At 39.1% G+C, this 17881-nt stretch overlaps 1 protein-coding gene and 1 long non-coding RNA gene across 3 annotated transcripts in view; one reads left to right on the top strand and one right to left on the bottom strand.

Moving 5' to 3' along the window:
• The first annotated feature begins 2881 nt into the window (after nucleotides 1–2881).
• The window catches only part of LOC137448019 (uncharacterized), a 27217-nt gene continuing 12217 nt past the window's right edge, over nucleotides 2882–17881 (top strand). The window contains exons 1-2 of the long non-coding RNA XR_010988968.1: nucleotides 2882–3180; nucleotides 10052–10124. This is a non-coding gene — a long non-coding RNA (uncharacterized lncRNA). The remainder of the gene's footprint in view (nucleotides 3181–10051; nucleotides 10125–17881) is intronic.
• Nucleotides 7198–17881, bottom strand: part of CUL4B (cullin 4B) — a 24613-nt gene continuing 13929 nt past the window's right edge. For both annotated transcript variants that reach the window (XM_068152110.1, XM_068152111.1), the window contains 10 exons: nucleotides 17102–17294; nucleotides 15984–16088; nucleotides 15588–15698; nucleotides 14798–14883; nucleotides 13864–13971; nucleotides 13495–13608; nucleotides 12460–12565; nucleotides 12213–12385; nucleotides 11550–11702; nucleotides 7198–10482 (listed from right to left, as the gene is read on the bottom strand). In XM_068152110.1, coding sequence (XP_068008211.1) covers nucleotides 10387–10482; nucleotides 11550–11702; nucleotides 12213–12385; nucleotides 12460–12565; nucleotides 13495–13608; nucleotides 13864–13971; nucleotides 14798–14883; nucleotides 15588–15698; nucleotides 15984–16088; nucleotides 17102–17294 — 1245 coding nt within the window. In that variant the 3' untranslated portion in view covers nucleotides 7198–10386. The remainder of the gene's footprint in view (nucleotides 10483–11549; nucleotides 11703–12212; nucleotides 12386–12459; nucleotides 12566–13494; nucleotides 13609–13863; nucleotides 13972–14797; nucleotides 14884–15587; nucleotides 15699–15983; nucleotides 16089–17101; nucleotides 17295–17881) is intronic.

The raw sequence follows: 17881 nt of genomic DNA, 5'->3' as shown, positions 1-17881 counted from the left end.
GGGAATGGAATGAAGCTGGAGGTGGGGAGATTCAGGCTAGATGTGAGGAGGAAGTTCTTCCCCATGAGAGTGGTGAAACCCTGGAATAGGTTGTCCAGGGAGGTGGTCGAGACCCCATTCCTGGAGGTGTTTAAGAGCAGGCTGGATGAGGCTCTGTCCAGCCTGATGTAGTGTGGGGTGTCCCTGCCCATGGCAGGGGGGTTGGAACTAGATGATCCTTGTGGTCCCTTCCAACCCTGAATGATACTATGATACTATGATATTGGCACCTGCACCCAGCTGTATCAGCTGGAACCTTTACTTCAGGACATGTAGTTTTATGTATAAACATTGGTATGTTCAAACACCCCCATGCCCTGAGTGAAGAATCTTGAATATTTTGATTTCTTGATTGCACATAGGAAATAGACTGTAAAATGACCAGATGTGAGATGTTCTGCATATATAAAAAGAAGACTGATTACCTTGCTTCCTTTATGCCAATTCATTGAAGCTTGAAATTAAATCAAGTGGTAGCTATCATAAAAATCAAATCAATCTCTGTTTAATAGCAGAATAAAAGTAGCAGCCACTGTGGGATTAAAAGAACAATATAGTTTCTATAATTTAGCACAATTAAAAGTATTGTTTTGCAACAGAAATACCATCATGAACATCAGAACACAGAAACACAGATTATTCTCCCTCTGTGTGCACCTGATTGCTCTGCCCTCCCTGTATCTCTGCCCTGCCATACAGCTGTCCTTCAGGGGCACTTTGTGGTATTACATCATTTACTGTGACCTCGGCAGGTGCACTTTTCATTCAGAGGCTTACTTCTGGCTTGTTTTATCAGTTGAGATAAAGAAGACAGTTCCTCCCTGGGAGCTATGGAAAAACAATGCTTGAGCTAATCCTGCATTCAGTTCAGTCAATGCCAAACTGGCTGTAGGAGCAGCTTTTTTACAAGAAAGCTGAAGCTGTATGAACTTGGAGACTATGAACTTGTAGTTTATTGTGGTGTGTGTATGTCAAGGCTGACCCTACCAACAACATGGGAGACTATGAAACAGCCACAAAGGCTGGCCAAAGGGTTCCTGTCCTTGTGTGGAGTCAAATTCCACCTGCAGGGAGCTGGTACTGGCACCTCACATTCATGTACAGGATGAAGTCTGACCAGCAAAACCCACATGCTCCAGCCATTTGAATGTATTAAAAGGTTGTTGAAAGCGATGTGCTCTTGCATTAGCACAGTGACAATCTCCTCTTGCCCAGCCAACTAACTGAAGTTTGGTTTTGGCACTATTCTCCCTACATGGAGAACTCAGGGGTTCCCAAAGCCTGTTGCCTGTCTCCTGTCTGTAGTGCTAGAAGGAGCAAGTGAAACTCCATTCCTCTTTTGTTCAACAAATCCTTTATCTTGGGGTCAGATGCTGTCCCATTACTTTTAAATTCCATGAAATGCTATTATGGTTAGTACTTGTAGGATTCATCCTTTCACAAGTATCTGCTGCACCTTATTTATCATGAGTAAGTAGTTTGTTGATTGTGGCAGTCTTAAAGAACAGTAACATTTATTTGATAGTCAGGTTTCAGTGACATAAGATCAAACTCATATGATCAGCTGCTTTCCTTTAATGATAGAAATGTGAATGATTATTACTGTGTCATGGAGAAAATACCTTAGCTTTTTGCTTCTGAGAAGGAAATAATTTTGCAGTTGGCATGATTTGGGGAGTCACTGATGGATGGCAGGCTGATACTGTTTTTCTGAGGCATTCCTTAGGTTTATTGCTGAATGTGATGAGGACTGTAATGTTTCTGTATGGCATTACATTTTTACTACATGTTTTATTTAGTCTCATGTTTTAGTCTCTTAAAGAAAGTATTGACATGTACTGAGAACAAATATGAAAATCCCTATGGTTTCTTTTTGAAGCTTTGTTTCATCAAGGAATACAAATTCAGGCCTAATTTCAAGTGTTCTGTGGCTTTTGTTCACATCATCTTCTTGATGTCCAGCATGTGCCTAATCCTTTGCAAATCCTTTAGCAGCTTTAGCTGGTTAGATATGCTGTATGTAATCAAACTTTCCTTAACCCTGTGACTTGCAAAAATTGATGGATGTACGTGGTCAGAAGCTAAGTGTGCAGTGTTTCATGAAACACCAAGTGACTTCATGTTTCTGATTTCTGGTGCAGAAGACACAGCTTGTGGTGAAATGAATAAAGAGGTAATACCCAGAACATGGAATAATCACTACCTTTCCCTGATGTGTTTTTATTAATTCCTTTAGATGTCTCTTTAAAGAACAGGGCATTTTCTGTATTTTTTTTGTTTGGTTGGTTGTTGTTTTTTCTTTCCAGGGACAGGATTGCAGCAGACCAATTATTTCTTTCCAGGAGACAGAGGAAGGATCTGGTACATTTCACATGGAAGGGGTGGAAAGAGAAAGAGATTAATGCTAGACAAAGAGATTCACCTAGTAGAGGCAGATGAGCCACAGGGACCTTCTTGGAACCACGCCAGCGACTGAGAGTTACAGCTCTTCACGAAAGTTTTCCGTCTCATGCAGCCCCCTTGTCGCCTGGGGAATACAGATCTGCTGTGACCTAGACACTGTAACGAAGACCATGCTTTGTCCAGCATGGTGTGACATCTGCAGTGCTGCGGGTGCCAGCCTGCCCAGCGGTAGGAAAGGGATGGCTCCCGAGAGCTCTGCTGTGCTAGAGCTGAAAAAATTGCGGATGATCTCAGAGGTGCGAAAGCTGTGCTTTGCGCTGCTGTGAGCAGATGGCAGCGCTTGGGAGTTGTCGGGTTTCTGGAGGAGGTGGTGGTAGGAAACCAAACCATTAAAGTGCTGCGGGAAACTGCTGAGTCAAGACCGGGGCAATCACGTGAAACGCCAGAAAAAGAAACCTCGGTGGGGAGGTGAAGAGATCAGAGAGCAGGTTGCAGCAGGCAGCTGCAAAACTTCCTGCCAAACCTCACTGAGATCTCCTGTTGTGACACAGCTGGAAAAACACCTCCCCAATTCAGCAGGAAGGCGGCACAGGCTCCGTCACCAGCCTGTTATACAAAAAGCTAGGTTACGTGCAGCCTGCTTCAATCATAGGGTGGCTGCGCGGGAAGGCGAAGGCGAGCTGGGCTTTGACATGCTGCCCTCCCACCACAGGCCTCCGTGACGCGGCGGGACGCAGGGTGAGGTGCCGTTGGTGTTGGAGTGCCCGCTTGTGCTCCAGCTGCTGCTGGATGGGACTAGAGTACAAGCATCTGGGTTAACATGTGGCAGCTGATGAGATTTATGTATTTTGTGAGTCATGCCAAACTACTTCTAGCTGGGGATCTGTTTGATGTGGAAAAAAAAAAAACTTTGCTGACAGCTCAAAATACTGCTTGGGCTAACAGCAAAGTAGGAAAAAGTCAGTACTCTCACTTTTGTGTTTTTATCCACATACATTGCTAACTTGCTGAGGCTACATCTGTCAGCTCCAGAGCAGAAATGACTTTGTGAAAATCTCTGTCTCTGCCTTTGAGGCACCTCCCCCTTCCAACTCTTACGAAAGATGTGTTGACTGTAACTTTTCCTGAGGGATTTCAGCAGGAAAGAAAGTTGCATCTAAAACATGGTGTTGGAAGGAATAGTCAGGTTCATAGCTGCATACTTTAACTGCAGGACATCATCACTACAAGATTCCTTGTGACCTAGGAGTAACATTATACCTCTGCTGCAGAGAGCACATCAGATGATACATGTTAACTACTCTAGCTCTGAGACAAGTAGGAAACCAGGACTGTCAAACCTTAAGCTACTGCCTGTTCACTGTATCAAAACTCTTCCAGGGTATCATTTCTCTGCACTTTGAGGTTACAGGCCTGCTTTTGGAACTAGGATTTTAAGCAGCTCCTGCAGAAATAAGAAGGAAGGAATTCAAGGGATATGCAGGAGGTGCCAGTTCTGCAAGTGACAGAATCACAGCCTTTTGGTTGCCGAACTAGTTCTTGGGAGAAGCAAGCCTGACCTACTCCCTTGCTGCAGCCTACAAGCAAGCTTTATCTGCATGGCAACAAGGTTCCAACTCACCTCTGCGGAGGCTGCACATCGTAATCTTTGTTCCCATCTCCTTCCAGAAAGCTGTACCTGCTCCCTAACCTGCACCTGGCAGAACTTGGGTCTGTAATGTTGCCCAGTCTTCAGTAAAAAAACAGAGCAGCCTTGCTTTGAGCCTTAAACTAGTATCAACTGATTTTCTTGACATAGTTAAGGGACTGCTTTGGAAGAAGCTATCTGTTTTTGGCCATGGTAACAAATTATTCTCAGACATACTTCAAGCTTCAGAGACTACCCAAGGGTAAACTAGAACATGTAGCGTGGCAATTTCATGGCAGGTTTGGTTGGGGGGGGGGGGGGGAAGGCTATGTACTAAGTGAACAGGCTCTTAGTCCAGCACCAATGTCTCATGCTGTGTTAAAATTACTTACTGTCCCAAACAAAGTAGTAAAAGAAAATCCCTTCCCTATAATTATGGATTCAATTTACTTGCATACCAGCCCTTCTTTATATGTAAAGTCATAGTGACTAAGCTTTGCAAAGAAGCATTGTAACCTTTGAGCCCTGCAATGGCCTAAGCATTATCAGAACCTCTGATGCCTGACCCTCTGCGTGCCTTAACCGCATACAGCATCTAAATGGTTGATCTACTGGAGAAGCAGTTACTGCAACTTCCTTAATGCTGAAAACCTTGTTAAATGGAGCAGAATCTCTCCATTTAGCCTTTTTTTTTGAAAAAGTAAAATCTTGTATCAAAAGTGTATTAAATCACTTGTGAATTTTAACATAGAAGTACCTAGCAACATCCCTGTTTTTCTCCACCTCTAAAACACAGGTGGCAAGTTGGTAAACAACTGTTTCAAGGAATAATCTGTCATTAATATGGGAGAAAATTGATTAACTGTATTCTGCTCTAAGTCTCATTTAGCTTTAGTGGCTGAGCATCTGCAGCTAAAGTAGTTGAAGCCTTAGGCTGTGAAAGGTGACCACGTGTAAACTTTTCATAGAACTAATGCTGCTAAGAGCTCACTGAGTTCAGCAGGTATAAGCAGAATGAAGGACCAAAGAGACAATTCCAAGAGGTCAAAGTAACTTCAACAGGCAGCAACTTCAGCCCAGGAACAGTGAAAACCAGTCAGAAATCAAGAGAGCTCTGAGCAGAATTATGATTTGACTTGGAGTTGGACTTGCTGAGGGGGTGAGAGGTGGAATAGGTACATTTGAGGTGTCAGTTGGAGAAGCAGTCCCTCTCCAAAGACACTCAACTCAAGCTGTAACTGAAGAACTAATAAAAGACTATTTGGAAACCTTAATATAGACTTGGCATTCTCAGCAGGATCCTAGGGACAGACCCTGTTACAGTGGCCATTGTACCTAAATCCATAACAAGCAATGAAAGTTCAGTATTTGTCAGATGTGAACTACTTTTCCTAGGCTTAAGAAAAGGGGTTTATGTAGTGCTGCAATGTCTTACTGATCACAACCCCCTTAACTTTCTTCTTTCATTTGTATCTTAATGCTTTTCTCATAAGCAGCAGCAAGAGTTCTAAAAGCCATTTTAAAGATGACCTTGCGTCAGGAAGCAGTTACTTAACCAGAAGAAAAACCTGTTCCATTGCAGGTCCATCAACATCCATTGCTCCTCTTTTCAGTTAACTCCATATCTTCCAAGACACCCTCTGCACAAAGTCCAGTGTCTCTCAAGCAGGTTTTGAGTTCTTTTCTAAATACCAGTCTGTCCATAGGCCCTTGCCTCTTCAAGGGTGTGTGTGTGGGGGGGAAGCAAATCCAATGCTACTGTCTTAAATTTGATTTGGCACCAGTTTCTGTGAAGATCAAGAAAGTAACAGAAATTGGAAGTATTTATTGCATTGTTACTTTTCTCTGAGAAGACAGAAGATCAGCCTTCAAATAGCAGTCTGCTTCTGTAGTGTGTGTATATATATACACCCCCCAAAATTCTGCAGTATCGCAGAGAATGTAGGAATTATTCTCTTTAAGGAAAAATTCTTAGTAGAAAAACTGCCCCATGCATTTAGATTTCTCCAAGGTGTAACTGAGAAAGCAAGCACTGGAGCAGTGGTAGTGGAAGAGATTCACCGTATCTATTAAAACCACCACACCAGGAAGGTTTTGGGAGTGCAGCAGTGCTATGCAGTATCCACCTCCCTGCAATATATGCAAGCCTTCAATGGAGATCAGTTTGGAAGATAGCACTTGCTTTGCTACAGCTGTGTCTCCCAACCACCCCTCCAGAACTCAGAAAGTAACATGAATCACTCTGCTTCCCTTCTCCATTAAGTCCACAGAGTGCCTGGACCAGGAAGGGTCAGCCTAAGAGATGAATATTCCTCTCAAATTCTGCTCAGATTTAGTCCAGCAATTCCAAGTGCCTAAAGAACAATTCAGAAATGCTCCAGCTGGCCATCATCAACAACAGCAGCATGTTCCCTGTCCAGCCCTGTCCTTTGTACTTCAGTAATTGTACCAGAACCATTAAAACCACTAACTGTACTGGTAAACAAGGAAGGAGTGGCCTCCTACTACCAATGACCCTTTGTTAGTTTTGAACCATTTCTGTCACTGCCATGGATTTTAATCCAAAGTCAGAGCTTCCAAGGATGTTCATATCCTTCCCCTCCAACCACCCTGTAGAAGACTCAGAAAAATAAATTCAGGAATGGAAACCACTTAGAAAACTCAAGGGATTTTTAATGACTCAATGAAGAAGGAACTAGTAGTTATATTTAAGTAGCAAACAAGTATTTTGGCTATCAAAGCACAAGCTAAAAGAATTTAAAGCCACAAACATCAGTAAGCCCAACATACAGAACTTGGAGTAAGAAGGCATTTTACACACGAGTTTATCAACACAAAACTGTTTAATATTTATTAAATGACACAAAATACCTAGATAACAGACTCACTCTCCGAAAGGACATGTATTTACATTATTTACCAACTTAAGAAAGACTCTCTGTACCCATATCAGACTTATGAAACATAAAAAAGGTTTTGCTGCTTTTTGCATCGGAGGATGCAACGGTGATACATGCCCTGTTTGCAAGTCTGCATGAACTATAACTTTTTGATGCAGTGAAAAGCACAATTTTCATATTCTGGTAGACTGAGGGAAGAGGCTTCTGAAAAGTAACAGGGTTAGTTCCCCCCCCCCCCGCCCCACTCCAGACATACTCTGAAGAACTGTTATACAAAAAGTATATTACATTTTTGAATGCTGCTGTACTCTCACAACTTTAGTGTAACGTTTCAAAGAAAAGATTCTTCCTACTATATCAAATTGCTTAAAAAAAAAGAAGAGTGGTATTTGAGCATTTCTTTAGATGCAGGTCTTTTTTAAAGGTTTTTAATTTTTTTTTAAAAGAAAGCATTAGGGCAAATGATATGTCTAGGAAAAAAATGAAAGGCTGACCAGAAAAAAAAACCAAACCAACAAAAAGAGCAGAGACCAAAATATGAAGAACAGCTAAAGCAACTTAATTTGCTAGGGTGTTTTTTTTGTTGTTGTTTGCTTTTATTAACTATTTACTTTGGCACCTTTGTGTAAACTATAGAACAAAAGGACGTTTACAACACATCTGCAATTACAGCATTTAAACAAAATGGTCACTTTTTAAACCAGCCAAGACAAAAAAATAGTCCATTTATGGGTATAAAGATTAAAAAACCTAAAATATATATTTCTAAGAATAAACTGCAATTTCTTATGAACAAGGTGCTATAAACTGCATGCAAGAGTCAAGATTAAAAATGTGTGGCCAAACAGACAAGCTGTGTTATAGCCAGATGAGTTGTGGTCCAAGCCCACTTTCAGTTTTTTCTTACAGAGATATATATGGCTCAATAGGCAGGCACATGATCCCAGCAAGAAGTTGCAGAGTTGTACGGCTGGACGATAGATCTTGGCTGCAGCTGTCATTAACCAGGAATGAACAAGACCTTAGCAGAAGAGATAAACAGGTTCTTGGGGAGACCCCGTGAACATACAAGGGAAAGCCTTCTCCCCTCCCCTTCTCTTGCCCCCTCTTTCAGCCTGGTCAGGGTTCTCAAAGTCTATTCTTTGGGTTGCTTTAACTAGATCGCCACTTAGGGTCTGCCTCAGATCATGGAAGTCTGATGAGATGTGAGGATGTCTGCCAGATAGTATCTTCTGCATTTAAGTTACTGAAATGGATAGGCTAAAAATTAAATAGACCTTTCCAGTTAGACTGAATGCAACACACTTGTCTAATGAGGGAGGATTGTTCCAGAACAGGAATTTCAAACATGTAGTGATGTTAGATTTATATGCTACAACAGACTGAATGGAACCAGTTCAATACTGATACTCATCACCTCCTGTCTTCTGAAGAGTTAAGTTTTATGCTCCTTCTCCAGAGCACCTTTTTAAAAGGAATTATTTATTGGCTAAAGATACAAAACACATACAAGAAAAAGTAACATCAGATGCAAAAAACATCAGCTTTTTTTGGGAAGGGCATTTTTTCTTCTTCTCCAGTGGGTCTTTATTTGAACCAATACTTAAAAAGATTTGCAGGAGCAGTCTTCAAGTTTCTTATCAGATAACTCTACAGTTAGTATTTTTCTAATAGAGGCAAGGGTGGTCCTGGATGTCTACCAGTGGTTATGCTGCAACAGTGTCTAAGGATAAGGTAGATTTTCTGCAGATTACAAAGAGCTGTATGACATTTAGTAGAGGGTGATAGCAAATAATTTAGTAGGAGAAATGAAACATCTGTCTCATCTGTCAGCTGAGGACTGCATATAAAAGCTTGAGAGAAAACACAGCTGCAGAAAATGTGGAATTAAAGATTAAAAAAGCAGCAAAGATGGGATGTGTCGGATACAAAACATGCATACACACACTCTCCCTCTCTCACACATGCACACCCCTGATTGTGGGATCACAGTGATAGAAGTTAGAGATCTAAGTTACACTGCCATTAAATAAAAGTAACATCTTACTTTCAGGTAATATCTGGTATTCCCCAGGACTATCAGTGCCTGAAAGAGCACACAGCTGATCATAGGTCTAAAGCTTGGCTGGGTAAGGAAGAACTGTTACGTGGAGGAGTTACCTTTCCTGCAGACACTTTTTTCCCATATACTCCTGGCACATGCTGCTATAGCAATAAGAAAAATGTATTTTGTTGAAACAAAGCTCTACATTCAAGTGACTTATTCTCCCATGTCTTATAAAGATGCAAGGAATGCTCTCTGGTCATCTAAGAAAATACATTTTAGATGCCTTGTAGCAGTACTTAACTTCCTATATGAGAGGTAGGCTTCTGGGTTCTAGGAGGCCTGCCACATCTAGGGCTGAGTTCTTAAAGCTTTAAGTTAAAGCAATCCAAAGCAGGGCAGTCTTTAAAAAGAGCTGCCCTGTCTAAACCTTGAGGTTAGTTCAAGTTTAGAATGTTGCAAAGCAAAACAAGTATTAAAATCCATTTGCAACTTTTGTTCTTACAGTGTTACCACAAGAACAGTGTGGCTTTTCATAGATATCTGTAAATAGATGCTCTTTTCTAGAGTATTGCTGCCAAGAGGTGAAGGCCTCCTACCCATGACTAGTAAAAACTGTCACTTTTTCCATTATGGCTGTTTTATGCTTAGAATTCCCAAAGGTGTACACTTAAGTCTTATAGGCAAGCCATATAAATCTAATCTGAACTTCTTTTGTTGTAGCAGTTATTTAAGAATGGTGTTTGTATATACAGTATATATGCCCACACTACAAGCTTTACACATCATTTTATATTGGTACCATTTTGTCTTAATTGCAACCAAGAGTATTTTCCATTAGATCAGCAATAAGCATAGCTTGGCTTATTCCCCATTTTCCCTCCCTCAAGGGAAAAAAATTCAAGTGTGGGCATCAATCAAACCAATGGTATGTTACTAACTCAAATGCATTCTGTACAGTAAATTAAAAGTTTGCATGCAGTTTAAGCATTTTAAAGGCTATTTCCTTACATCAATTAACCTTCTGTTTCCATTTAGAGGTGTGAAAGATCTGTCATATATCAAGGGACTCCTCTTTAGACCCAGAGACAAATGGAATCACAAAGACCAGGTACTTTCTTTCAGCTTTCTGCACATCTTACTAAATAACATGCAAAGAGTTCAACAGCATTCTTCTTAAAATGTAAATAGTACTCTTTAAATGGGCATGTTAACCACTGAAAGAAGTCCACTCTACTATACTTTTCCATTACACTGCTTTCATTCAATCATCGGTAGTAGAAAAAGTCAATTAACAGGATCAACAGGCTAGTTTATTCACTGGCAACTGTGTATGACACCAAGGGTGCAGTAAAACAAAGGCCAACATATGTTTATGCAATATAGTTGTACTGATTTGGGTTTTCTTTATCTCTTTCCATGTAGTCCCTGTCAATTAAGGATTCTATTCTCTTCTTAAGGTCAGCAGGCTGTAAAACAAAGCAGATGGCAGCATTATTACTTTGCAGTTCATGTTTCCTGGTTCTTTCTACTTAAGCCAAATATCCATACTGCTTAAGATGGCTGAAGAAATAGAAATCACAGTTTAAAAATAAAAAAAATCCCTTGAAGCATCAAAGCTTCTGAAATCTGCAATGCATGGTTGATTGAAGAGAAAGTTACAAAATTAGCTTGTCACCTGCAGCTAAGCATACTCTTTTTACAGCAGGGAAAGAGATTTGCTGCTGTTTGAACTCTAAAGAACTGCAATTCATGCATTATGTACCAAAGTGTTTCTATTTCTGACTTCTTCCTGGTAAAAGATGGTACAAGTTCCCTTTTATCTTGAGAACAGGGAATTTTGCAATAGTTTGGGAGCCCTATGATTTTGTTGGGTGAAGGACTTTCTAAAAATGCCTCACAATAGAGTGAGGAAAAGCATTTAAGTCTTCTGTTATAAACCTGCAAAGCACAACTGCAGTTTAGTCAATACTTACAGGCTTGCAAGAACTTAACATGGTAGCAAAATAGAATGAGATAGCAGTACTCAAACAGATGCATTACTGTTTGAAAGCACACAGTAAGTGAACTATTCATCTTACACCACAGTCATGGACTAATCTAATTGCCATTCTGTATGTATGTGTTTATACTTAACCAATGTAATCTGTCTAGAAAAAGAACTGTTACTAATATATGAAAAACTATCAAATTAAGAATCAAAGCCAATTCAAATTCTTTGGCTATGTAATTTTCCCCTGGTCCACAAGAACATGTTGCCAGAAAACTTAAATGCAAGAACAGTGTACAAGGAGAGCTGGCTGTGCAGTTACTTGCTAACAGACTCTGCTTCTGAAAGCTTTTGGTAATAGGTTTAATTAACTTAAAGGCCTGAGGTAATATTCAGATAAATAATGCAATTTGCATTTGAAGAAATCCTGAAATATTTGCCCTTCCCAATAGTAGAGAAGTGCATGTTTTGGACAGAAGGACTCTAACTGAATAAGCCAGGGAGTAAAAGCTAGTAGTTTTAGAAGAATAGAAGTCAGTACTACACCTTTACTGGGAATTTAAGCTGGTTGTAGACCTCTGACACAAGCAGGTTATGACTCAGTGTCTTGCGCATCTTCATGATCCGTACAATTGCAGCGTCGATCTGGTATTGCCGGTCTTGGAATACTCTTTCTGTAGTGCTTGCCTGTTCCTCTACCTGAAGGATCCATTTAGATAAGTTTTGAGGAGAACACTAGACTGTCAAAACAATCCTCCTTTGTATCTCTAACAGTTCTCACCATAAGACAGTAAAATGTCAGTTGTCCAATGTTTGACATAAGTCCTTTACAATTACGAAGACCAACTGTCTATTGAAAACCACAGGTACAAGGAATTAAAAATCTTTGCACAAAGTTTACAGCAGAGGGATGTCAGGGAAAATTCATGGGAACTTTGTGTTCACCAACCATTCTATAAAGCTCCAAGGAAGGATCAAGGGTGAAAAGAATATTCAATAATTGGAACTTCTCTTAAGAGACACCTGGCATCACCAGTGTCAAACTATGGAAGCATTCACAGTGAGTGCTGTCATCCAAATTAAGCACAGAACTTTTACAAAGGTGTCAGTATGCAAGTTACAACTAAGAGGGAGAAAATCTTGTAGATGGGCAGGCAACAAGATATTTAACCCAATAATGTAACTCCCAAAAGACTAAAAGGAACATACCGTCTCTTTCATCTGAATTTGGTTGATCTTTATCCTGAAGAGCTTATGTCTGAAATCATCATTACATGTGAATTTATCACCATCTTCCACATCTTTGCCTTTGGGGCTTTTGGTCAGTACTCTGGCTTTGCCACAAGCCAGAGACTGAAGCGTCCTTCTCAGCTCTCCATCCTCTAAAGCAGAAACAAGGTGTGTGTTTTTTTAAGAAGGACCACCTGGAAGTAGTCACCTGTTATTCAATACCAACCTATCCCAGTGGCTTGCTTTATCTCCTCTAAACTGAACTCCTCTCCTTCATTAAACATGAGCAGCACCAGTGTCTGGAACAAGGAGACCTGAAGTTCTTTCTTGCCCTGTCACAAGGAAAATAAACATTACTAGGCTGTTGGTTTTCTTTTTGTGGGGTGGAGAGGAAGGAACAAGTCACTTTTCTATGTCCATTATTCCGTTTAAAGTATTTGATTGTTATTTATTTGAGAATATGAAAGAAAAGTTACTGGTCACCTTGTGTTTACTGCGAAATACAGAACGAATTTGAGGTCAGAAGGCTAGACTATTACATCCAGTGACAAAACTCACCCCAGATATGCATCAAGACAAAACTCAGAGCACTCAGTTACAATCTGAAAGACCTTTAAGTCCAGGTGTAACACAACTATGAGTTTAAGAAACACAGTATTAGGAACTACAGAACCTTTGAAACAGCCAAGTTTGATAATAGTTGTTTCACCATTGCTATTTTTCTGAAATGTGGAATTGGCATAAGCATACACATTCTGAAAATCATCTTAAAATATATTTGTGCCCATGAAGAAACGCTGAAGGAGAACGACTGGAAGCCCTATAGAAACAGTTGTATTCTCACAAACAATCCAGAACAGGAGTAAATCAGTAGTAAAAAGCTTACTGTGAAGATGCTTAATGCTGTCAGATGAAGTAACATCATCTATGGAACATGGCTCCTTTGTTTTTTCTCTCCAGTATAAAAATTAATGCCATTTTTATTATGGAACTAGACCCCTTTGAAATTTTCCCCAAGCAGTGACCAGTAACTTTTGCCATTGATATAGAAATCAGATGCACCTTCTTAGACACATTTAGTTCTGAAACTACCAACTCCAGAAATGATAACAAGAGAATGGAAGTAAAAAGTAACTGCAAAACCATTGCTAAGTTTGCCATCACAGCATAAAAAAACCCAAAACTTCCAGACATAACCCTAAGATACAACCCAGACTTGGAATCAGCAAAGCAGCAGGAACAAGAGCAATAATACACTCACCTCTTTAAATTCTGCTTTTAGTACACAGTGTCCTAGTGTTGACTGCCACTGAAGTTTCCGACCACTGTGTTTTCCCAAATAAAAGGTCTTGAATATCTCCTGTAGTTTTACCATCTACAAAAAAGAAAACTCAAAAGACTAAAACACAGTTTCTACTTTAAAAGCACTCTTCCAATCCTTCATAATCAAATAAGCCTTAAATAAAGGCTTAGAAAGACGAAAGGAACTGCCAGAACAGAAAGCCAAACTTCATTACAGAGACATTTCTTTCTAGATATTCCATGCATATTTAAAACCAAGCTAAGGTTGACATCAAGATACATTATTGACAGTGCTGATACTTCATATACTATGTTTAAATTAATTTACCTCTGGGGGCAAATGGACCTCCATAGGCACATAGGTTGGCCAATAACCCATAGTCAGAATATTCACTGTTAGTTCAATGTTGCCAGGTACATTCTGATTTTGCATATACTGCAGAAAGAAACAGAGTAAATTGAAATAAGGCAATGTCTACTAAACATATTTCAGGTAAAATTGAAGTTAGTTAGAACAGACATTACAAGAGCACAGAAGGCAAGTGACACTATGATGTCTTTGCTATACAAACTAAGTTACATACAAGAAAATTTGGATAAGGGAAAAGCACTTTTCTGAATTCTGAAGGCAAGTCCATAGATGAAGAAGAAAGCAGAAGAAATATTTTAGCAGGCTGAAGATATAACCAATTATGTGTGAATGGAAGAAAATGTTAAAATTTGCTTGGAATCAAAGCATTACAGAGCCACCAGAGCTAATGCGCAAAAGCTTTACAAGCCAATCCACCAGAATATAGTTAAAGTACTTTATAACTGGTGTTAAAATGTTTTACAAGTTTACAGTTCCTCTTTTATTACTGCAGGTGGTAGCTTTGTCTGTTTGGTTTGTGTTTGGTTTTTGGTTTTGTTTTTTTTTTTTTTTAAAGAAGCCTATTTCAGTTTTTTGCTTTCTTGTTCAGGGAAGCCATTACCAAGTTCAATAAAAGTTTCAAAAGCACAGAATTAAGAATTCCAGATGATTTTCAGTAGAGACTTTTCCCAGCTGAGCCTATGCCCAATCCTTTTGAAAGCAATCACCTACAAAGTCTTTGTAGTGAGAGAATATTGCAGACAACTGGAATAATTTGTAAGGAGCTTAACTTGATTACAATAGAAATGTTTGTAACCAAAGACATCCTGCACCTTCTTGTTAGGCTCTCAGGACAATTCATTCAAAAAGTAAGTAAATGAAGGAGCCGCCGTAGCAGGCTTTCCCACAGTACCTGTTTAAATTGTATCATTATGTCTTTTGAAAGCTCCATATCTTTAAACATTCCTTCAAGTTTGCTGGTGAAAGCAGCTCCACATTCTATGAAAGAGAAAAATGTAAATCTTAATCGTGTTTCTTTTCAACACCATGGTTACTGCTAAATATCAGAAAGTACTTTGAAGAAAGAAGACCTGTTTCAGCAGATGTTCTTACATTAAGACCTGCATTCCATTTAAGTTACAGAATAAGGTTATAAACAAGAAGGGGAAAAATGTCTTAAAGTGACAGCTATTTTGCAACTCCATTGTTTTTCCTTTGGATTGCTCATCCTAGGACTCCACTGGCAATCTCACTCAGACAATTCTAATCCCTGTTACCTTTCTGCCAAACTGTCCTTCAATGACAGAACAAGATCAAGATCTAAAGATCTTGCTCTAACCCCCAGAAGACTCCATCTTATGAAACAATGAAGACTAAACTAGAAGACTGCTAGTAGGCAGTTTCAAATTTCAGACCTTATATGGAGTGAATACCAAGCAGAAGTTGTGCTCAGGTTTTCTGAGTACCTCACTGATTTATTCATCAGAGAACCTCAACTCTACCCCATAGCCCAAGATACACCACACACTTTAAACTCCTAGTTTTTGGTCATTATTGCTGCTATTACAAAAGTAAAATCAAATTAACTTCCTCAAAACCTCAACACCTGCACGTCAAGAGCAAATACAGCACTTCTGGGAAGGCTGTCATTAGCTGTTAACACGACTATTTTAAAAAGAAAGCAAGGAGAGACAGATATTTACCATGTTTGAGTTTGGAAAGCATAGATTTTTCCGCATCTACTGATGCGCTCTTCCCAACTAATAGTCTCTTTGCTAGATCTTTTTTATAAAAGGCCTCAAAGACATCTTTTCCTGTAAGAGAATGAGATTTCACAATGATCACAAATCCTTGTTTATTTTCAGCAAACACTACCTACAAGAGGCCCAGTGTGAAGCTCAGGAAACATAACAAAGGCCGTCACATTAGGATTTACATTGACCTAAGAGTCAGGTCTTGTTATTGCTATTTGAACACACAAACTAAACAGCACAATTCCAAACAACTGCACTTGAAAAGGCAGACAGGCTGCAAAAAATTTTAGAGTACCTTTAGGTTATTGATTAAACTACTGTAGCCTCATAAAGAGAGTTACTTACCATATATGAATCTAAATATGATCATAATTTTATCCAGCATTTTTTCAAGTTCTTCATCAGTAGCTTCTTTGTTGCCTGCACGAAGCTTTGAATCTACATATTTAGCTAGAAGAGTGTTCAGGAATAAGATGTTTAGCATATGCTTAGTATTGCAATAGTGTATTAAAAAGAATTTAATAAATCTAATATTGTGAAATCTTTTGGAAATGTAAAGGATCCTGAAATCACCTTCAAATCAGTTTCATTACAGCTAGCTTATTTTCAGAAAAACATTATAACCTAATCTTTTTTTTCAGATAGGTAATTACTGCATCTTATAGCAAACAATGTTAAAAGATTTGTGTGTGTGTGTAAAATCCTGGTCCATATGAAGACCTCAAGGTATTAAGTTGCTATTGCTATAGACTGACACAGCTGTAACAGAAGTAAAAACCAGGTAAACCACTTATTTACATGTGTTGGCTATACTTTTGAGTTTCTCTAGCAGATTACTGTTTAGTTTCAAATGGTTTGGTAAGCTAGAGAAATTTAAAAAAGGGTGGAAAGCATTACTCCACAGGCATGACAGCACAACAGACTGCAAAGCCTAGGTAAATGATTCGAGTATTCAAAAGTACAGAGAGACAGGCTGGTAATGTACAATCTGTAAACAACCTGGGCAAACTGCAGAGGCTCTTTCCCCATAACACACTAGGAAGAGTGCATCCTTATCACTTTGCTGCTGTACTTCAAAATGTAGACATCTATGTAAACACCCTAACAGCTCTGTGCACATGTTGGTGGCACAGTTATGTAAGCTTCTGTAAAAAGTCAATTTATCAGCAGTATTCTCACATCTGGACACCAGTCAATTGCTTGAAAGCTCAGATTCCAATGTTCTTCACTTTTCTATAATCTAGCTATTGAACTGATAAATGGAGCTTGTTCTTAATGTTTAATGCTATCCAGTCCAATAAGATAATTTCTGTAGTAGAGCATAGTGGATTCCCAGGTTGACAATGCAAGGTGCATGATGTCTTTTAACAGAATTCCATCATAGTTCACCTGTAAGCTGCATCAGTAACTCGCTCTTGACACCCACCCACATTCTCACATGGGAAAAAAAGAGAGAAAAATACCTATGAGTTCAGCTGGCTTATTTGGTCTTTTGTTAATGAATGTTTCAAAGGCTTCTTTCATGGCATTTACAAACTTCTCATTCTTGAGAAAGCAAACATCAATAATATGGTCAACTTTGTCTTTAAAATCAAGTAGTTCTTGGACCATGGTTTTGTCTTTTTCTGGATTAATTACTATGGTGCTGCCAAAGGCCTGCAAGATAAAACATACTATTCAGGCTAACTGAAAGATAAGTTTAAATTACAAGATGTCTAAAAACACAAGTTACCTTTGTAATGTCCTGATTTTGGTATTCATATTAGTTCCACTAACACAAGAGAAGTACAAGCATTATTCACTATAATAATTCCTGGACCTTGTATGTTGATTCAAAACCCATCAGAATAAGCAAACAGATTTAGAACTTGTTCTCTTCTGTCTAAAGAAATAAACTTAGGTATTACAGAAGTAACACATCCTCTTTAAACACCTATGGCACACTCTGTAAACATCTATATCCTCAGGTTTCACACAAAGCTCCTACTAAACTCAATTTTATTTAACAATACTCCTGTACCATTACAGAGCCTACCTCCACAACTACCATAGTTTCTTCAGCAACATTTTCACTGAGTAATAAATTCAAACATCTTAATTGATATTAAAGTGCTTTTCCAACTTCCATCGGTTGTTAACTTCAGCTACCACTTACTGTGACAGGAAATTTTAGCAGGGAGAAGACAAACATTCTGCCATTACTAAAATGCCTATTGGAGAAAAACATTTGTCCCCCTACATCT

Source organism: Melanerpes formicivorus, unplaced genomic scaffold (assembly GCF_026170545.1).
Source record: "Melanerpes formicivorus ecotype bairdi unplaced genomic scaffold, bMelFor1.0.p_v2 SCAF_22, whole genome shotgun sequence".
Taxonomy (NCBI): domain Eukaryota; kingdom Metazoa; phylum Chordata; class Aves; order Piciformes; family Picidae; genus Melanerpes; species Melanerpes formicivorus.
This window is presented reverse-complemented; position numbering and strand designations above follow the sequence as displayed.